We start from the raw sequence: 19,015 nt of genomic DNA, 5'->3' as shown, positions 1-19,015 counted from the left end.
CAACCTTTGAAATCATGGGTGCCACATCAGTTATGGACGAAAAATTATTTTCTATACAGTCACATCCAAATCTACTATTGTTCAAGATGTAAATTATCTTACACAGAACGGTTGATCTCATACGTTGAACTTTGACTAGTAATGATGATAACAGTGACCCACTGGTTTGACCTCCAGCGCCGTCACCATGTCCTACTAATTACCACCCATCCACGATCTCTACCTGATGTACTTTGTGCATTTGAACTCTTCCTACCGAAGTATAGCTTTGATTACTCATCATCATCATCATCATCATCATCATCATCATCATGAGGTAAATCTTAATTAAATCATACTTTTTTTTGGTGTTTATACCAAACACCTAAAACAACAACAACAACATTGTCATTGGTTGCAAATGTACTGGATGTTAATTAGTAAATATTTGCACGCAATGATGTTAGTCATTAACAAATTCTAGATATCAGCTCAGTTAGCCAACTGGCTAATTTGAGAAAAGCATTAAATGTAACTGGAGAGAACCTTTTGCTTTAAAGACTTTTAAAGGCTTAATAAATTATTTTTAAAAAGTTAGGGTTAAGGTTAGAAGGGGTTAGAAGGAGTTAGGGTTAGAAGGGGATAGAAAGCATTAGAAGGTGCTAGGGTTAGAAGGGGTTAGAAGGGGTTAGAAGGCGTTAGGGTTAGAAGGGGTTAGAAGGCGTTACGGTTAGAAGGGATTAGGGTTAGAAGGGGTTAGAAATTAGGGTAAAAAGGGATTAGAAGGGGTTAGGGTTAGAAAGGTTTAGGGTTAGAAGGCGTTAGAAGGGGTTCGAAGTTGACCCATGTGTGTTACCCTTTTACCCCTATCCGTTACCCCTGTCTGTAGCTGCAAGAGGGCACAAGCCAGTGTCTTATTGTGCCAGTCCCAAGCCCGGATAAATACAGAGGGTTGCATCAGGAAGGGCATCCGACGTAAAACTTTTGCCAAACCAAACATGCAAATCAAAACTATGACTTCCATACCAGATCGGTTGAGGCCCGGGTTAACAACGACCGCCATCGGTGCTGTTCACCTGCAGGGTGCTGGTGGAAATTGGACTGCTGTTGGTCGAAGAAGGAGAGGAGGAAAGTGTGTTCGTAGGAAGAGGGAGAAGAGGAACGCCAAGAGTATAGGACTGAGAGTAGGGACATTAAATGTTGGGACTATAACAGGAAAAGGTAGAGAGTTGGTTGATATGATGCAGAGGAGGAAGGTAGACATACTGTATGTCCAAGAGACCAGGTGGAAAGGTAGCAAGGCTAGAAGTTTAGGAGCAGGGTTCAAGTTGTTCTATTATGGTACAGATATCCAAAGCTGTTTAGTCAATCCACTGAACGTTAAGAAAGTTCTTGAAGATGTTTCGTCTCTCATCCAAGAGACTTCTTCAGTTCTGAAGGTGGCTGGTCATATCCCAGCTTATTAACCCTGTGGGGTGTGGTCAGTGCTATTCACATTCCCACATTGCCAACCCAGGCCATGTGTCTCATGCTAATGACCGTCATTAGCATACAAAGGTAAAACTCACATTTCAATGACCCCCTTTAACACCCCCATCAATAATCGTTAAGGAGCCAGATGGGTCGTTGGAATGTGAATAGCACTGACCACACCCCACAGGGTTAATAAACTGGGACTTGACCAGCCACCTTCAGAAATGAAGAAGTCTCTTGGATGAGAGACAAAACGTCTTCAAGAACTTTCTTAATGTCCAGTGGATTGACTTAAACAGCTTTTGATAACCATGACCTGGATGACTGAGAACCTACACAGACATGGTGCAGATAAGAAGAGAAATGGAGTAGGAGAAATCTTGAAGGAGGAGTTTGTAAGGAATGTCCTGGATGTAAAAAGAGGGTCAAATAGAGTGATGAGTCTGAAGCTAGTAATAGAAGGTGTGATGTTCAATGTTGTTACCTGCTCCACAGGTAGGATGTGAGCTGGAGGAAAAGGACAAATTCTGGTTGGACTTTGATGACTTGATGCAAAGCATACCTAGAAGTGAGAGAGTTGTCATTGGACAGACTTCAATGGACATGTTGGTGTAGGAAACAAAGGTGATGAGGAGGTGATGAGCAGATTTGGTATCCAGGAGAGGAACGCAGAAGGACAGATGGTAGTTGACTTTGCAAAAAGGTTGGAAATGGCTGTAATGAATACTTTCTTCCAAAAGAGGCAGGAACATAGGGTGACCTATAAGAGTGGAGGTAGGAGCACACAGGTTGACTAAACTTGTGTAGACGGTGTAATCTGAAGGAGATCAGTGACTGCAAAGTAGTGGTAGGCGAGGGTGTAGCCAAACATTATAGGACAGTGGTGTATAGGATGACTCTGGTGGTGAGGAAGATGAAGAGGGCAAAGGCAGAGCAGAGGATGAAATGGTTGAAGCTGAAAAAGGAAGAGTGTTGCATGACTTTTAGGAAGGAGTTAAGACAGGCTCTGGGTGGTCAGGAGGTGCTTCCAGATGACTGGACAACTACAGCTAATGTGATCAGGGAGACAGGTAAGAGAGTACTTGGTGTGTCATCTGGAAGGAAAGTAGATAAGGAGACTTGGTGATGGAATGAGGAGGTACAGGAGTGTATACAGAGAAAGAGGTTAGCTAAGAAGAAGTGGGATGCTGAGAGGACTGAGGAGAGTAGACAGGAGTACAGGGAGATGCAGTGTAAGCGAAGGTAGAGGTAGCAAAGGCCAAACAAGAAGCTTATGATTACTCGTATGCTGGACAGTAAGGAGGGAGAGACTGATCTATACAGGTTGGCAAGACAGAGAGACAGAGATGGGAAGGACGTGCAGCAGGTTAGGGTGATTAAGGATAGGGATGGAAGTCTATTGACAGGTGCCAGTAGTGTGATGGAAAGATGAAAAGAGTACTTTGAAGAGTTAATGAACAAGGAAAATGAAAGAGAACGAAGACTAGAAGAGGTGACTGTTGTGGACCAGGAAGTAGCAAAGATTAGTCAGGATGAAGTGAGGAGGGCATTGAAGAGGATGAAGAGTGGAAAGGCAGTCGGTCCTGATAATATACCCGTGGAGGTTTGGAAGTGTCTAGGAGAGGTGGCAGTAGGGTTTCTGACTGGTTGTTCAACAGGATCTTAGATTGTGAAAATATACCTGAGGAATGGAGGAAAAGTGTGCTGGTGCCCATTTTTAAGATCATGGGAGATGTGCAGAGTTGTGGCAACTACAGAGGAATAAAACCGATGATCCACACAATGACGTTATGGGAAAGAGTAGTTGAAGTTAAACTAAGGGCAGAAGTGAGCATTTGTGAGCAGCAGTATGGTTTCTTGCCAAAAAAGAGTACTACAAATGCAGTATTTGCTTTGAGGATGTCGATAACGAAATACAGAGAAGGCCAGTGGGAGCTGGGTTGTGTTTTTGTAGATCTGGAGAAAGCTCATGACAGGGTGCCCAAAGAGGAACTGTGGGATTGTATGAGGAAGTCTGGGGTGGCAGAGAAGTATGTGAGAGCGGTGCAGGACATGTATGAGGACTGTAAGAAAGTGGTGAGGTGTGCTGTGGGTGTGACAGAGAGGTTCAAGATGGAGGTGGGACTGCATCAGGGATCAGCTCTGAGCCCCTTCTTCTTCGCTATGGTGATCGACAGGCTGACAGACGAGGTTAAACAGGAATCTCCATGGACTATGATGTTTGCAGATAACATTCCGATCTGCAGGGAGAGCAGGGAACAGGTGGAGGAGAAGCTAGAGAGGTGGAGATTTGTCCTGGAAAGGAGAGGAATGAAAGTTAGCCACAGTAAGACAGACTACATGTGTGTGAATGAGAGGGACCCAAGTGGAAGAGTGAGGCTACAGGGAGAAGAGATCAAGAAGGTGGAGGATTTTAAGTACTGAGGGTCAACAGTCCAGAGCAATGGAGAGTGTGGAAAAGAGGTGAAGAAAGCGTGTACAGGCAGGATGGAACGGGTGGAGGAAAGTGTCAGGTGTGATGTGTGATAGAAGAGTTTCAGCTAAAATGAAAGGAAAGGTGTACAAAACTGTGGTGAGACCAGTGATGTTGTTTGGTCTAGAGACAGTGTCACTGAGGAAAAGACAGGAGACAGAGCTGGAGGTAGCAGAGATGAAGATGCTAAGGTTCTCTTTGGGAGTGACCAGGAAGGATAGGATCAGGAATGAGTACATCAGAGGGACAGCACATGTTAGAGGTTTTGGAGATAAAGTCAGAGAGGCCAGACTGAGATGGTTTGGACATGTCCAGAGGAGAGATAGTGAAAATATATTGGTAGAAGGATGCTGAGTTTTGAACTGCCAGGCAGGAGACCTAGAGGAAGACCAAAGAGGAGGTTTATGGATGTAGTGAAAGAGGACATGAAGGTAGTTGGTGTGAGAGAAGAGGATGCAGACGACTGGGTCAGATGGAGGCAATTGATTCACTGTGGCGACCCCTGAAGGGAAAAGCCGAGAGAAAAGAAGAATAAATTTTTAAAAAGTACTTTTTAGATATTTTCTAATCCTTTTTCTGACTCCATTCATTGAACCACCCATCTACTATACAGGTACATGTGTGTTATATCTCAATCTTTTCCCGCAGCCTCCTTATAGCCCAGTTGATCCAGTTCCGTGGGTTAGATTGTAGATGGGGTCCAGTTTGAGTGGAATGTTTGCCGAGCATCTTGAGCAGACCTGTGACATTCCCCATCTCCCCTCAGAGACTCAGCAAATGATGAAACACTGTCTTGAATGAAGATACACTAAAACTTGTTTGAGTGCCTTTTTAAGAAATTTAAGATTAAATTGACAAAAATGTCCATAAAACTTTTTTCTATTTTGCATAACGAGTGGTTATATGAAAAGACAGAACAACTCTGCACAGTAACAAATACTTCGAGCAAGTTATCATCAATCAAAAATACTGTGATTCTCTCATTTTAAAAGCTTTCAACATCCCACAATCCCTAGTGTGTGAAACCACAGCTTCTTTAAATGCTGATTTAGCTTACTGGTGTAGGTGTATATAGGTGTAACTCTTCCTATGAGAAGAGGCAGATCCCCTGGGGGCCAATGGTGGAGTGGAGCTCAAGGGTCAGGATCCTCTGAGCTTCTAGTCTGAATGGTTGTCCTGTTCAGCTCCAGCCCCGGGATGGCAGTTTAGAGTGGAATATATCCTCACACCAGGAACTGGAATTATCCATACGCAGGGGCCCTGGAACTCTGTTTTTAAATAATATGTGAGTTATTGTTTTTTTCTTCTTCTAAGAGACCATTTATCAGAGTGGTAAAAAATAATTTGTAATTATTTTATGCAATTATCAATATAATGGATAATTTTTGATATTGCTTTGATTGAAAGGTAATTTTATCATCTAATATGATTAGCAAACACGACAAACTGGATCACGTTAATATCAACAGATTAAGAAAGTCGATATCTGAAATACCTTAAAAGTACATTTTAATCAGGTTTGAGTTGATTTAAAGCCCATTAAATAGATAGCCTACTGTATCCACATATATGGCGATTTAATAGAATTGTTTATTTGCTTTTTTTAATACATTACAGGCCCTTGAGTCCAAATGCTTGAAAATGGCAGCCTATAAAGACATGCTGCTGTTCGCAGCAGCAGTTGCCGTCTTTGGACTGATCCAGTGTCAAAAGCTGCCAAGTAAGTTATATACATTTATTGTAAATGTAATGGATAAAAAGATAAAATATCCATTGATCAACATTCACAAACTGGGTGGAAATGTTATGTATGCAGGGAGCAGTTATCTGGATAAATAAACTTGTATAAATCATAACACATATCGAACTCGGTCTCTGTTCTTTAACGTCTGAATTGAACTCTGCAACTCAGATGGTTGTATTGAGAGTACCAGATGTTTTTTCATTGTTCGCTGTTCTCCTCATTCTTGCGCTCAGAGCTTCTAGGGACACTGTGGGGTCAAACAGGTCATCCTGTGTTTAAGCCACGCACACGAATATTTTAAGCCTTGGAACTTTTTATTAGCACAAACTACCAGTCAACACAATGTGTTTACCTATAATGTCACACTTGAAACCATCAGCAGACATTGTATGTGCAGTGCTGTATTTATGGTCAATTGATAAACAGCAGTGACGCATATGTGAAATCTCACTAGACTACAAATTTGACTGACAGCAGGCAATTCCATGTAGTCCAAAAATCAGAAAGATCGAGAACCTTGATAAAATAAAATAAGCTGAATGAATATAAGTTCTGCAATGAGTTTTGTGCATGACTTAAGAGACACAACTGCTAACCTGGTCTCATTCAAACTGTAGCACCAGGCTTACAGCATTTTGGATCCAGTAGCCTATTTGACTGGCAAGAGACATAAACAGGTTATTAATATCTGTGGATTTCAAAGATTACCTCATTGAAGGTATAGTATTACTTATTAAAGAGACTCACAAATCTTCAATGATATCAGCGCTGGCATAAGGTGTTAAGTCGTTAAGTTAAGTTTTTACTTAACTTTGGATGATGAAGTTAACTAACAAGCGAGGTTTTGTGTCTCTGAGGTTTTGACCTGCTGGAGGAGTTTCGTGTGCCTGAGTCCAGAGGCGTTAGGAAAGTGGTTGGCTCTGAACCCGAAGCTGTGGCCTACCGTGTCAACCCCTCTATTCATCTCCGGAGGAGCATGAGGTATGGCACTACACCCTGAAACCGTGTCATTTCTACGAGGACGGAACCTGGTAAAAGTGTTTCAGAACTGAACATCTTGTGATAATTTCCATATGTTTTATTTCTCTCCTGGCTGCAGGGACATTGTTGTGTTTTACAATATAATTTGGTACATTGTGACATCACTGTTGGTTTGGTTAGAGGAACAATAAAACACCATCACGCAACTATCTTTTGATACACCACTGGAAATAGACTGAAAACTTTCAAATACAATCAAATTTTTTTTTGTTATATGATATCATCATTGATTTCAACAAAGAATGGTGACACCACCAGAAGACGGCTTCCATATAAACTTTGATTTCACCATGTACTATTTTGTGTCACTAGGAACAAATAATCGCTGACTGTCTATGTCATCATGTGTTTGTTCTGTGTTGCTCATCGTTGCTACTCTAAGAAAAGTGAGGGTCTTTGCGATGATGGTGTCAACAATGAACCCACCTAGAAACACTTGGAGCGAAAGTCTGCTGTTTCCACTTTCAGTTTCTGGAAACTGAAAATCAGGCTGAAAAGCAGTTTTGCATCACCACCCCCACCCTACAGTGAAGTTTATTCCTACAGTCAGGCAAGAAATTAAATCAGTGGAGGTCTGCAAAAAACATTCTCCAAGGGTGTTAGCCCAAGTTTTCATCATGAGGCTCCTGTTTAGTAATAAGGTCTTTAACAACCTGAGTGTGAGCTCTGTGCACAATGGCAGGTCTCACCACTTTTAGATGGATTACATTAGCATGCTAGCATGCTAAATTACATTGTAAATTTGATAAATCTTACTATACTACACTATATTGTATTTATATCATGTTTATGCTCGAGTCATCATGGAGCTGTCAGAATGACTGTAGACCTTGAGTGTTTTCTCATAACAAATGCAGTGGTTTGATTGATAACATTCTTTTTTAAATAAAAGATGACAAATCTGCTGTAAGAAGTGTTCCACATACTGATATGAAATTTATATATGGTATTTTTATCTCGGTATCTGCCTATTAATTGTGTTAAATTCTTTTGTTCCTGTAACAAAGTGACGTGTATCCGGATGGACTTCCTTCTGACTACTCCATCATTGCAACTTTTAAATTAGCAAAGGACTCGGCCAGGAAGTCATGGGACCTGTGGCAGGTTAGCGACCCCAAGGGACGAGAGCAGGTCGGCCTGCGTTTCCAGGGTGATACGCGTTCTTTAGACTTCTTCTACACCGGGCCCCATGTGAGCCAGATGCTGAGGACCTTTCATGGTGTGGAGAAACTGTTTGATGGGGGGTGGCACAAACTGGCTCTGAGTGTGAGGGGCAGCCGGGTGAAGCTGCTGATAGACTGCGAGGAGGTGAGCGTGGAGCCCATTGATGAGCCGAGGCCAACCATACTCCAAGGCTATACCTCCATTGTTAAGCGGGCTGCAGGGGGTCGCTCTGTGTCGGTACGTCAGTGGTTTGTGTTTTCATGCATCGACTTTGATTTGGTACACAACTTCAACCCGTCATATTATGTCTCATCTCCGCAGGTGGACCTCCAGCAAATGGAGATGTCATGTGACCCACAGAAGGCTTACACAGAGGACTGCTGCGAGCTCTCTGGTGTGGTGAGTCAGCTTCCATTCAGGATAGGGTAGTCTCTCTATTTGTTAAGGAACTGTGTAGTTTTTGTCTCACCTCTCTGTCAATGACAGTGTGGCGGGTATGCGGAAATCGGTCTCACCGCTGAAAGAGCATCTTGCAAATGTATGCATGGACAGCCAGGCATCCAGGGAACTCCTGGCACAAAGGTTAAAGTAGCTGTACAAGAAAAAAAGAAATTTATCAACAAGACAACTTGCATTCTGTGTTGACTTTTTCTTAAATCTTCTTCAGGGTCACAGAGGTCTTCCAGGAGGTGGTGGAGAACCAGGAAGACATGGAAACTGGGTATTTTAAAATTAAAATACATCTCAGTTATACAAAAATTATATATTTTCACAGTTCACAGTCTCTAAGAGCTCAAAACAGAGCTAAACACATTTGCAGGCTACACACTTTGTAAATTTTGATTCATAAGACAGCAATAAAGTTGTGGAAAGTGGTGATGGCCATTCAACTGAGACCCAACAGGATGGAAACAGATCTAGTAACAGAAGTTATTATTTACTTGAAAACTTATGACCTCTTTGCAAAGGATTTGGGAGGAGGGCAAGATAAACACAATTCAAATGTGACAATAAGTTTGTCATTGTCTTTCTTAATTATCCATTTAGAGTTTAAAACACATCCGTGCTGGTGTAAAATCCAGGATTTGGCTCAAATTAACAAAAGATCACAAGAATTAAAATGGGCTTGTGTTTCCCTTTGGAAGCCGCAGAACTAAATGTAATGAATCCCACACACTCAGGAAAACCAGGGAGTTGAACAACAACCATCCCCCCGTGTGGAGTGGTGTGACAGGCATTTATGTGCTAGTCCGTTGTCTAAAGTGTCTCAGATGTTGTGTTTAATGCATGGTTTAACTTGTGGGGACAAGGCTAATTCTTTCTCCATTTGAACACTGAATAAAAATTTCCTTAAAATTCAAGCAAAGGACGAACTACATTATCATACAGCAGTGAATGAACAAGCACACTATACATTCTTTTGGAAGATGCTGATGTCATTACTTCCATGTTCAATTTAGCACTTGTTAGTCGCTGTTTTGTTACGCTGGATCTAAGAGCTGGAAAACATTTGTGTAAAGCAGGAAGCTTGTTTTATATCAAAGTAATGGCTTGGCAGCTACTGTGCCCTCTGGACTTAAGAGAAATCTTCCCTGTTGCCTGAACACATGCACGCCTGCAGGCCCTCGTACATTCAGAGCACATTTCCCTACATGCTACACATTGATGTGCTACGTTGCAGCTGTAGCTCCTCTGGGGTACACATCTGTCTTGTATAAATCATCAGTGTTTTTAACTCCTGCCAGCTTGTGAATCACAGAACCCCAACATGTTTATCTCCTCCCCTGCTGGCATCTGAGGAGGGCATTTCCTGGCACAGAGATGAACTGTCCATGTCGTGCAGTGGGTGGTCCTTTGCCCCTCAGGGCTATACCGCCTTAAACACGCCGTAAAGTTCACGGTCATGCTTCCCGCCATACTGTCGGCCATCTCTGAGGTTAACCTGCAGCCGGCTGACGGCTTAACAACAGTGTTACATAAATGGAGTGCTCCAAGGCATCCTGGACTTGTTTAATCTGTTTGTTGACTCAATCAAATACAGCCAAATGGAAAACACTTTTCTCCTAATACCAAAGGATGGGTGTCGTCTTTATGACTAACTTTTCCCAAATCTCCCTGAATACATTTTCCACTGATGTGACTAATATGACATTTATAGCATGTTCAACTTACATGAACTCTCCTTATCACATGATTTTTACAGTTTAGGTCAAAGGAGTACTTTAACAGTTTCATTTTCTTTCTTGCTGAGATTATTGATACAACTGTCTTATCTGTGGTACAGCAATAGCTAGGTGATGGTTAGCTTAGCAGAGACTGGAAACAGCTCTGTTCAAAGGTAATATCAGCGATCATTTTTGACCAAGGAATACTGGGATTATATCAATAGCTGATATCTTTGCCTATTTGATCTGCTGCTAATCAGCTTCGCTATTCCTGTGTCATAAGGGCAAAGTGACGTGGAAGAATTTTTAAAAAGGCCTACTAATTGACCTAAGAAAGAGATTAAGGTGTTTTGTCACTTTATGTCCAATAAAAGTCTAGGTTTAAACATTTTGACAAAGGTTATCAGGTAGTTCATATTCTGGACTACTTCTGGACTATTCTGGCACAATGACCTCTAGCACAGTGGTGTACAGTAGTGGGTTAGGGACTGGCCCTTCAGTAAGGAGGTCCTGGACATTTCTGTTTAGAGTTTGCATGTTATCCCCATGTCTGTGTGTGTCCCTTCTGGGTTCTCCAGCTTCCTCCTATCACCAAGAACATGCAATACATTATAAGTGAATTGATGATGATGATGATGATGATGATGATGATGATGATGATGATGATGATGAAGAATTTCCCACAGGCGTGAATATTAGTGTCATTGGTTGTTTGTCTTTCATGTGTAATACAACGACTTTCCCAGACCGTACCTAATCTCCTGTCCAATGTCAGCTGGGATAGACTCCAGCCATCCTGTGATCCTATACAGGAAAGAGAAATGAATGAAAAAGGGTGGGGTGGTGCATTGATGCAATGCAATGCCAACTCTATACTCATTTTACTTATATTTTTAAAATCATTCTCCAACAAACAGCTTGAGTGAAATGCGTTTTATTCATTCAAACTTATCTTGCAGGGGATCAGGGGAAACACAGGGGACTATGGCAACACTGGTGAACCAGGCCCAAAGGTGAGATCTGCCTTGTTATGCCCTGTCAGGTATTCACTCATGGTGTGTCTCATTACAGAAACATATTAATGAAACCTAATGCACAAACACATCCTCAGGGTGAAGAAGGAATCAAAGGCGAGAAAGGAATGAGAGGACTCTGGGGCCAAGTGGTAATTGATCACTACTCATTCATCCTTTTCTTTAACCCAATGGTCAAATTCTGATTGGAGATGTTATGTTCACAGGGGGACAGAGGTCCAACAGGCCTGAAAGGACTGACAGGGGCTGCAGGCTTCAAGGTAAACTCTTCTCCTGGATTTCGGTTTCAACATGATCTCTTTAATGAGGAAAAAGACTGCCAGCTAATGCTGTTACAAACTTTTCATTAGATTTCCGTGCAATTTGTTCCTCGAGTTTTGTAGCTTTATAGATAATCCTGTAGGGTTAATGTTGGTAATTTGACTGTGATTATAGGGAGTTCGTGGGCCACCGGGAGACATTGGAGAGACTGGGAACCCAGGAGAACTTGTAAGTTATCCCGTCCTATTTGGGCATGGCAAATGATTAAAATGAGGATAAAGTACATTATAGCTAGCATCTTGTTCTCCTTGAAGGGTGCGAAAGGAGAAATAGGATATGAAGGAATTCCAGGATTTCCTGGAATTAAGGTAAACATACTTCATCATTTTTTTATTGTTTTATTGTTCATATTGTGATTTTAAAACCCTGTGCCTTTATTTATAGGGAGAAAAAGGGTCTGCTGGTGTTGAAGGCCATGCTGGGCCCAGAGGAAAGCAGGTGGGTTGTTGTGGGATTCCCTGTTCCATAATGCATAAGGATTGGCTTCAAATCCTCTCATTAGAGTGTGGAAAGGCAGTAAATCATTTTTAATGTGGTAAAACAATGGAATAGAGCTATGTTTTGCAGTTATGTGCCATCTCTATAAACAACATCAGTTCCTGTGGCTGGAATGTGGCTCACATCTGAGGACCTGAACTATATCAACATAATCTAGTGACTCATTGAAGAGTGAACCACAGTGAAAGTCTACTTCACTTATTTTGCTGCACATGGAGGATGACTTCCTGGTGCACCATGTTGACCTACTGATTTAAATAATATTTCACAGGGAAATGTGGGAGATCCTGGATTGAGGGGAACTCCTGGAGAGAAGGGGAAACCTGTATGTATGAGAAATTAATCAAGGACAAAAAAATAATGACTGATTTTTCAAAATGAGTGATTTTTTTAATGGATTTGTTTCCTTTGAACATGAACTAGGGGATCCCAGGACCAATAGGCAGGGCTGGACCCCTCGGACTAAAGGTGACTCTGCGGACATGCCCAGCAACTCACACTCGAGCCTTCATTTACATTGTGAAAGTAATCTGTCTGTTTAATAATAATGATAGCGTTCCCTCAGGGCATTATTGGCGATCCAGGATTACCAGGCAGGGATGGTGATCCAGGAATAGAGGTATCATTTTATGCCTTAAATTATTGCTTTGTGACAAACTTTAGAAGCAGCACTCATACATTATGGTAATTATGTCATCTATTCCTCACAGGCTTATCAAGGATCACAAGGTCCCGGTGGAAAGGCTGGACAAAGTGGAATGAAGGTAAATGTTTTGTATGGTTTTTTTCATAAAGGTGAACATCTTTTTTGTTTTGTTTTGTTTCCCTTTTATTTGGCCGAATATTCTGAATATTATGTGGTTTGTGTTTCTTACAGGGAGAAAAAGGCACCTTTGGGCCAGTAGGGGAAATGGGTCCCCAAGGCCGAACTGTAAGTCTACCTTTTCAGATGCTATTCAGATAATCATTAAGTACAAATAGTTTGTCATCCTTTAGGAGAACTACAAAAAAATAAAGCCGTACTTTAGGTTGGTTTAATAAATGTTTTATTCCTGAGGGCCCAAGAGGGTACAAAGGTTCTGCAGGGAAACCTGGAAGACCTGGATTTATTGGCCCACCTGGACCTACTGTAAGACCCTACGTTGAATTTCTTTAACTCTTCAAATATGACTTATTTTTCTCCAAATCATTAAACTCTCAACTCTTCACAGGGACACATTGGCATACCTGGAAAACCAGGACCGAAGGTAAATAAATATTCTGAACATTAAAGCATTAAAATGTATATTTCATAGTATGCTTAATCCTTCATAAACTATGCGACCAATTGCATTTCTCTAATATTACATGTTTTTGTCGTGATGTGTTTGAAATCCGCAACTAGAAAGAAGTTAGTCACCATTCATCTGCAGAAAATAAAGACCAAATGAAAAGCGAGAAAGATACTCGCCATCAACACATGATCAACAAGTGAAAATTAGAATCAGATAACACACAATATCATAGAATAACCTGCCTGAGTCCCACACGAGAAATCCTCACATAAGAAATATTTTTTTAGCCTCTAAACACTACTTATTATAAATGTTCCTTGTTCAGGGTGACACTGGAATCCAGGGAGTCCAAGGACCTAAAGGTGGACAGGTAGTACCTTGAACGTCTCATGTTCAATTCTCATCATCGTATTTTCCTCATGTTCTTTTCTAAATATGACTTCATTTTTTAAGGGGGCCAAAGGAATTAAAGGTCCTAAAGGAAAGGTGAGCTAATCTGTTGCTCTAACTTAATGACTAAATATTGTTGAATTACCTTAACAGTGATTCTGTAGAAATTTTTTAGACTTATGGATTTATAAGTAAAGTGAACTGAGAATAAGTTTTTGGCTGAAGAAGAATTAAATAGAATTTATTCTGGTTACTTATCTTTACATGACTCACTAGTTATATTGCATGCATTTCCTCACATCCACCAGATGAAAGCATCCTTTACTTTGATCTGTGTTTGTTCAAGGGTTTGTCAGCTAAAACACAATTTGCACAGTTTGACGTGAAACTTGGTCTGGACTGAATAAATGTATTAATCCAGATTAATCCAGATCCAGGATTTTTTTTTTTACTTTAACATTTACAGATTAGATGTTTTGGACTAATTACACAACTTGACCAATTTCCCCAAAAGCAGAATGTAATCTGTATCCGATGTTGCTAATCGGCTCTGCAGCTTGGAGATAGGGGTCAGCAGGGTCTTCGGGGAGGACGGGGGAAACGTGGCCCTGCAGGTCCACCTGGACGCTCAGGCCCTATTGGAGACAAGGGGGTTCGAGGTGAAGGAGGACCTGATGGTTTTCAAGGGCCCCCAGGTCCCCCAGTAAGTAACATACAGCTGATGAAAACCACTATTCTTATTGTCTATTACGACTGGGATGTAATAATGTAAATAGTGTTGTTGAAGTAATCATGCAACTACTTTGTTGTTAATATTACGTGTAATCAGTTTCACATAAGCCTGTATTTTGTCATGATGCACAGCAAAGGTTTCACTTCTAATCCACAAGAAATATTACTGATGTCACTTGTTGATTGCTTCTTCCTGTCCTGTCTTTTACTGTCTCGTGTCCCACAGTCCAGCCAGCTTTTATGATTGGAGTTGTATTAATGTTTCACACAGGGCCCCACCCTCTCCCCTCAACACGTAATTGAGGTTTGTCAGAAAGTGGTCCTGGAGCAGATGTCCACCTTTGCCAACTCAGTGAAGAGGACCTGCGCTGCAGTCTGTCCTCTCTATGGAGATGTGCCCATGGGGGCCCCAGGGCCACCTGGACAGAAAGGACCTCCCGGGCCTCCTGTGAGATTTACATTTTAGTTACTTACATTAAAATTTAAGGGATTTAAAGTAATGTCTGTAGATTACACCTCCTTTAGACCTTTAGTGACTATAGCGCTCCATATATTGTTCTTTGTTTCTTCCCTGCTTGAGTAAAATGCAAACACATTTGAGGGTCTGGGGTGGACAAAGAGTGGTGAAGTATTTAGCAGAAAAGTTTGGAGTGAAAACATCAAGATTTTCCACGTCTCCATGAGGACAAATATGGAGTCACAGGCTAGACACTTGGCCTGTGTTGAATGGTTTTTGGAGAGTATCAAGGCTATCCTTGGATCGGAAAACCTTTTCCACATTATTATGCAGTATAGACCCGATTCATGTTCCACTACTACTTTGATCATAGTGACTCTCAGGCTGATAAATACTCTTTAAGCCATGACTATATAAATATATTCCACTATATGGCCAGTAAGCCTCATGTTGTGGCGTTTAATGGAAAGCTAAGAAACAAAGTTCCAGTACGGCACTGCATTTTCCCAACACAGTGTTGAATGACCAGATAAATCTTTCTCAGTTTTTTGTGCGTACAGATGATTTATCATCTTAATTTATCATCTAGTGTAATATTTATACCTGCACTGAAAACACGAAACATTATTCATGCATTTCCCTATTGATGTTGTGGTCAGGGTGATCCTGGGAATAATGGTGATGATGGAGAGGTGGGCCCACCAGGATTCTACGGAGAGGCCGGAGACCTGGGCCGCAAAGGAGAAACAGGTGTGAGAAACACTCCCGTCTCCTAATCAATCAATCAATCAATCAATCAATCAATCAATCAATCAATCAATCAATCAATCAATCAATCAATCAATCAATCAATCAATCAATCAATCAATCAATCAATCAATCAATCAATCAATCAGTTGATGTATGTATGTATGTATGTATGTATGTATGTATGTATGTATGCATGTACAGTATGTAACAGTGATGTGTGGTGAGGTATTGACTTCATCACAATCGGATGAAGATGTTTACAAACATACTAACCTACAGTGTAGCTTATTCACCATTTAATAAGCACTAGCGAGTGGGTTATTTTTAAAGTCTCATAGCAGAATTATTTACACATACAAACTGTAACACACAAATAAGCACATAAGATTTAAAAAAATTGTTATGTTGTTACCTACACGTATTTTTTTAAATGTTATTTTTACTTGTAAATTAAATCCATGAGCAGCTCCTTCTGAACAAAAGCATCAAAAAATTTTGGGTTGAGATATGTAGTCCTCCATTTTTATAGTAAGGCAAGGCGAGCGGAAAACAAATGAATGGCTGCACTTCACTCCCTGAAACTGTCACTTCTTCTACGGCCGAGAAGAAAAATCCTCGGCCAAATCCCTGGGATCACCAGCGCCCCCTACCATGAGAAAGGAGAACTGCGTGCCTCAGTTCACGCATTTTCCCAGCGGTTTCTGAACTGCTCAACTCAAGGAAGACGTTGCACACATGCAGTTGTTGACAAGAAAACACTGTACATTATATACATTGGCTAAATTATGGAAATTTATTTCATAGAGCAAACGTGTTTGAACATTATAATAGCGAGATATAGAAAGATAGCATTACGGTCTCACTGTGTAGCATACCAGCACAGCTAGTCGAGTCATTGCGCAATCCATGGTGATGCTCGGCTGGCTCGTGCCTCACTGCAGGTCTCTTCTCAGTAATTTAAATGTGAAAATTCAGCAATTTTGAGTAAAAATAGTGCAAAATTGGTGACGCTAAACGGACATTAACTATATAATACACGTCACTGGATAAATATGACCATTTAATTTATTTCTTCCATTTTTTCCATTTTTTGGCAGGTGAGGCACGGCCTCACCTTCCATCATACCAGTGACCTGCAGTCCCCTGACTGTGACTGAGTTAAGAGTGAACTAAAACTAAACGGTGATTTCATAGCAATGTATCCAGTTACAAGTTCTAACAGAAAGTGGAGACACAAGGAAGACCTAACAGCACTGGAGATTACTACAGACTTCAGGAGTTTATAATCCTAATAACATCTGTCAGCTGGGTGACGCCGACCAAGTTTAACCGCTGACATATCGTGGGTAATTTAAAATGCAGGGATGCTTTTGTTTTTTATGGGTGACATCTTTCCTGACAATAAAGTGACGACAAAAGTACAATATAATGTCTTGCTATAAAAATTGTGGAGAGTTGAAGAATTGTTGAATGAACTCGTCATGAATCACTTTAAAATCACTTTTAATCACAATTCACTTCAGCTCCTGTCATCATGAAGCAGCTGAATAAAACAGTGTTGTACATTTGGTAGGCTAACATATATATTATTGGTTCTACTTTATGAGTGAAGGCCTGAGAATGATTTCACATCCATGCATTCCTGCCAAGCCAATGAAATTCAAGAATATTTACAAGGTGTTTTCAACATTTACTTACCAATGATCTCAGTAACACACATGGTCTTTTATCAACAAGAACAGTGTGCGCTCCAGTTATATAACTCCTGGAGGGATCGCATTTTGACCCATCTGTTGTCATTCCTTCTGAGACACTAGTGTGTTCACGTGTGTGTGTGTGTGTGTGTGTGTGTGTGTGTGTGTGTGTGTGTGTGTGTGTGTGTGTGTGTGTGTGTGTGTGTGTGTGTGTGTGTTTGTGTTTGGCTCACAGGTGGCACAGGAGAGCAAGGCGATAAAGGTCCCGTGGGTCACGGTCTACCTGGATATACTGGAGACCAGGGACCAAAGGGTGAATTATTTTTGGAAGTTTTAATTTGGTGTCCACATCTTGGCCTGTGCATCCTTTCCCAAGCCAGGATTAAAGGAGTAATTATTGAATCACTTTTCAGGTCAGCGTGGACGTCCTGGTAGGGCATTCAATGGCCAACCAGGGAAGCAAGGTGAGAGAGGACATGTTGGTCGGCCTGGACTCAGGGGCCACGCGGGTCTCAGAGGGCCTCCAGGTGTATGCGTCACCTCTGGGTGTGCTCAGCTGAACTCCACCAACGGGACTCCTCAGTCAGCGCCACGGAGGTCGAGAAACCGCCCATAAAGGAAAAAAAAAATCCAATTAATATTGAGCTTAAAGCAGGGGAAACCTGAGAGATTGTTTTTGTTAATGCGTGTTTCTAGAAATATATTGACATTTCATGTAAATATGAATCTCAGTTAAAAAACTGGAACAGTTACCAGAGTCACCAACACCTATTTGATTTCAGGGTGAAGATTAACAAATTATATTTGTATAAAAAGACCATCTTTCATTGTTTTATTTAAAGTGATTTCCAAAATTAGTTGTCTAACACTTATTCTTTAAAATAAAAATAAAAGATGTTGGTATTTATTGAGGTTCTTGTGTGAAAGTATGATTCAGGCTCATGTACTAAGGCCATGTGACATCACTGAATTCCAGAACTTTGATATAATTTATGAAAAAAAATGTGTTAAAACACTTGTAAATGCAAATTACAATTGCTAAAAAAAGAGCATCATATTTTTTTAAATAATATTTCACAAATAATATCAGTAGCCATTTTTTGAAAAAGAGGCATTGATCAAACTAAAGTGTGTTTTAATTACCGTAAGTTACATTTTATGGACGAAAGTTGGAAGCACACTCACACGTACACACACACACACACACACACACACACACACACACACACACACACACACACACACACACACACACACACACACACACACACACACACACACACACACACACACAGAGTGTGGATGGCAGAGAGTTTATATGGTTGTTGGCAAAAAAATTAATTGCTGAGCTGATGACCTCCACCAACCGGGATCCAGGGATCCAGATGGGGGGAGCTTGCACAGGTGGCCATCGCACAGCATAGTGGTCACATTCTGCTTTGCAGGATTATATGATCAAAATTTGATGAAGATGTTTTTCATTTGCTGTCAGAATGCCTGTGAAATCCTGCAGATTTTTGCCTCAAAAAAGCTGGAAACTTATACAATAAATTTAAATCCATTTGCTTTATTCTACACAGCATAGTTTCAAAAAAGCTGAGGAATCCACAATCTCAAAATCTGCAGAAGGCTCCAAGTCATTTTTTGTGCCTGGACCCAATGATGACCTTTCACCGGGCAGAATAAAGAGGTCACTGTCTTTTAACATAACATCACTTCAATCAATTTGTGGATGTTTTTACAATATAATATTCGCTCCACAGATACAAGTTATGATGAAACCAGAATTCCCCACTTTTAAATCCTATACCTATAATGATTCTTGA

General features: G+C 40.9%; 1 protein-coding gene across 1 annotated transcript; it reads left to right on the top strand.

Moving 5' to 3' along the window:
• The first annotated feature begins 5,566 nt into the window (after positions 1-5,566).
• zmp:0000000760 (collagen alpha-1(IX) chain) lies at positions 5,567-17,996 on the top strand. The gene is made up of 26 exons (XM_068327866.1): positions 5,567-5,645; positions 6,527-6,650; positions 7,718-8,111; positions 8,196-8,273; positions 8,361-8,456; positions 8,542-8,595; positions 10,999-11,052; positions 11,151-11,204; positions 11,280-11,333; positions 11,509-11,562; positions 11,649-11,702; positions 11,779-11,832; positions 12,164-12,217; positions 12,316-12,360; positions 12,458-12,511; positions 12,603-12,656; positions 12,770-12,823; positions 12,950-13,021; positions 13,104-13,139; positions 13,492-13,536; positions 13,620-13,652; positions 14,113-14,259; positions 14,560-14,736; positions 15,405-15,495; positions 17,425-17,502; positions 17,603-17,996. The coding sequence occupies exons 1-26, from the start codon at positions 5,567-5,569 to the stop codon at positions 17,803-17,805; spliced, it is 2,292 nt and encodes a 763-aa protein (XP_068183967.1). The 3' UTR covers positions 17,806-17,996.
• Positions 17,997-19,015: the final 1,019 nt, after the last annotated feature.

Source organism: Antennarius striatus, chromosome 11, assembly GCF_040054535.1.
Source record: "Antennarius striatus isolate MH-2024 chromosome 11, ASM4005453v1, whole genome shotgun sequence".
Taxonomy (NCBI): Eukaryota; Metazoa; Chordata; class Actinopteri; order Lophiiformes; family Antennariidae; genus Antennarius; species Antennarius striatus.
Note: the sequence above shows the minus strand (reverse complement) of the source record. Positions and strands in the feature narration are given on the sequence as shown.

Coding starts and splice junctions, on each gene's coding strand:
- zmp:0000000760 (XM_068327866.1), top strand. CDS start 5,567: ATGGCAGCCTATAAAGACATGCTGCTGTTCGCAGCAGCAGTTGCCGTC. Junction 11,205..11,279: donor GAGGACTCTGGGGCCAAGTG/GTAATTGATCAC, acceptor TTATGTTCACAG/GGGGACAGAGGTCCAACAGG. Junction 12,512..12,602: donor ATGGTGATCCAGGAATAGAG/GTATCATTTTAT, acceptor TATTCCTCACAG/GCTTATCAAGGATCACAAGG.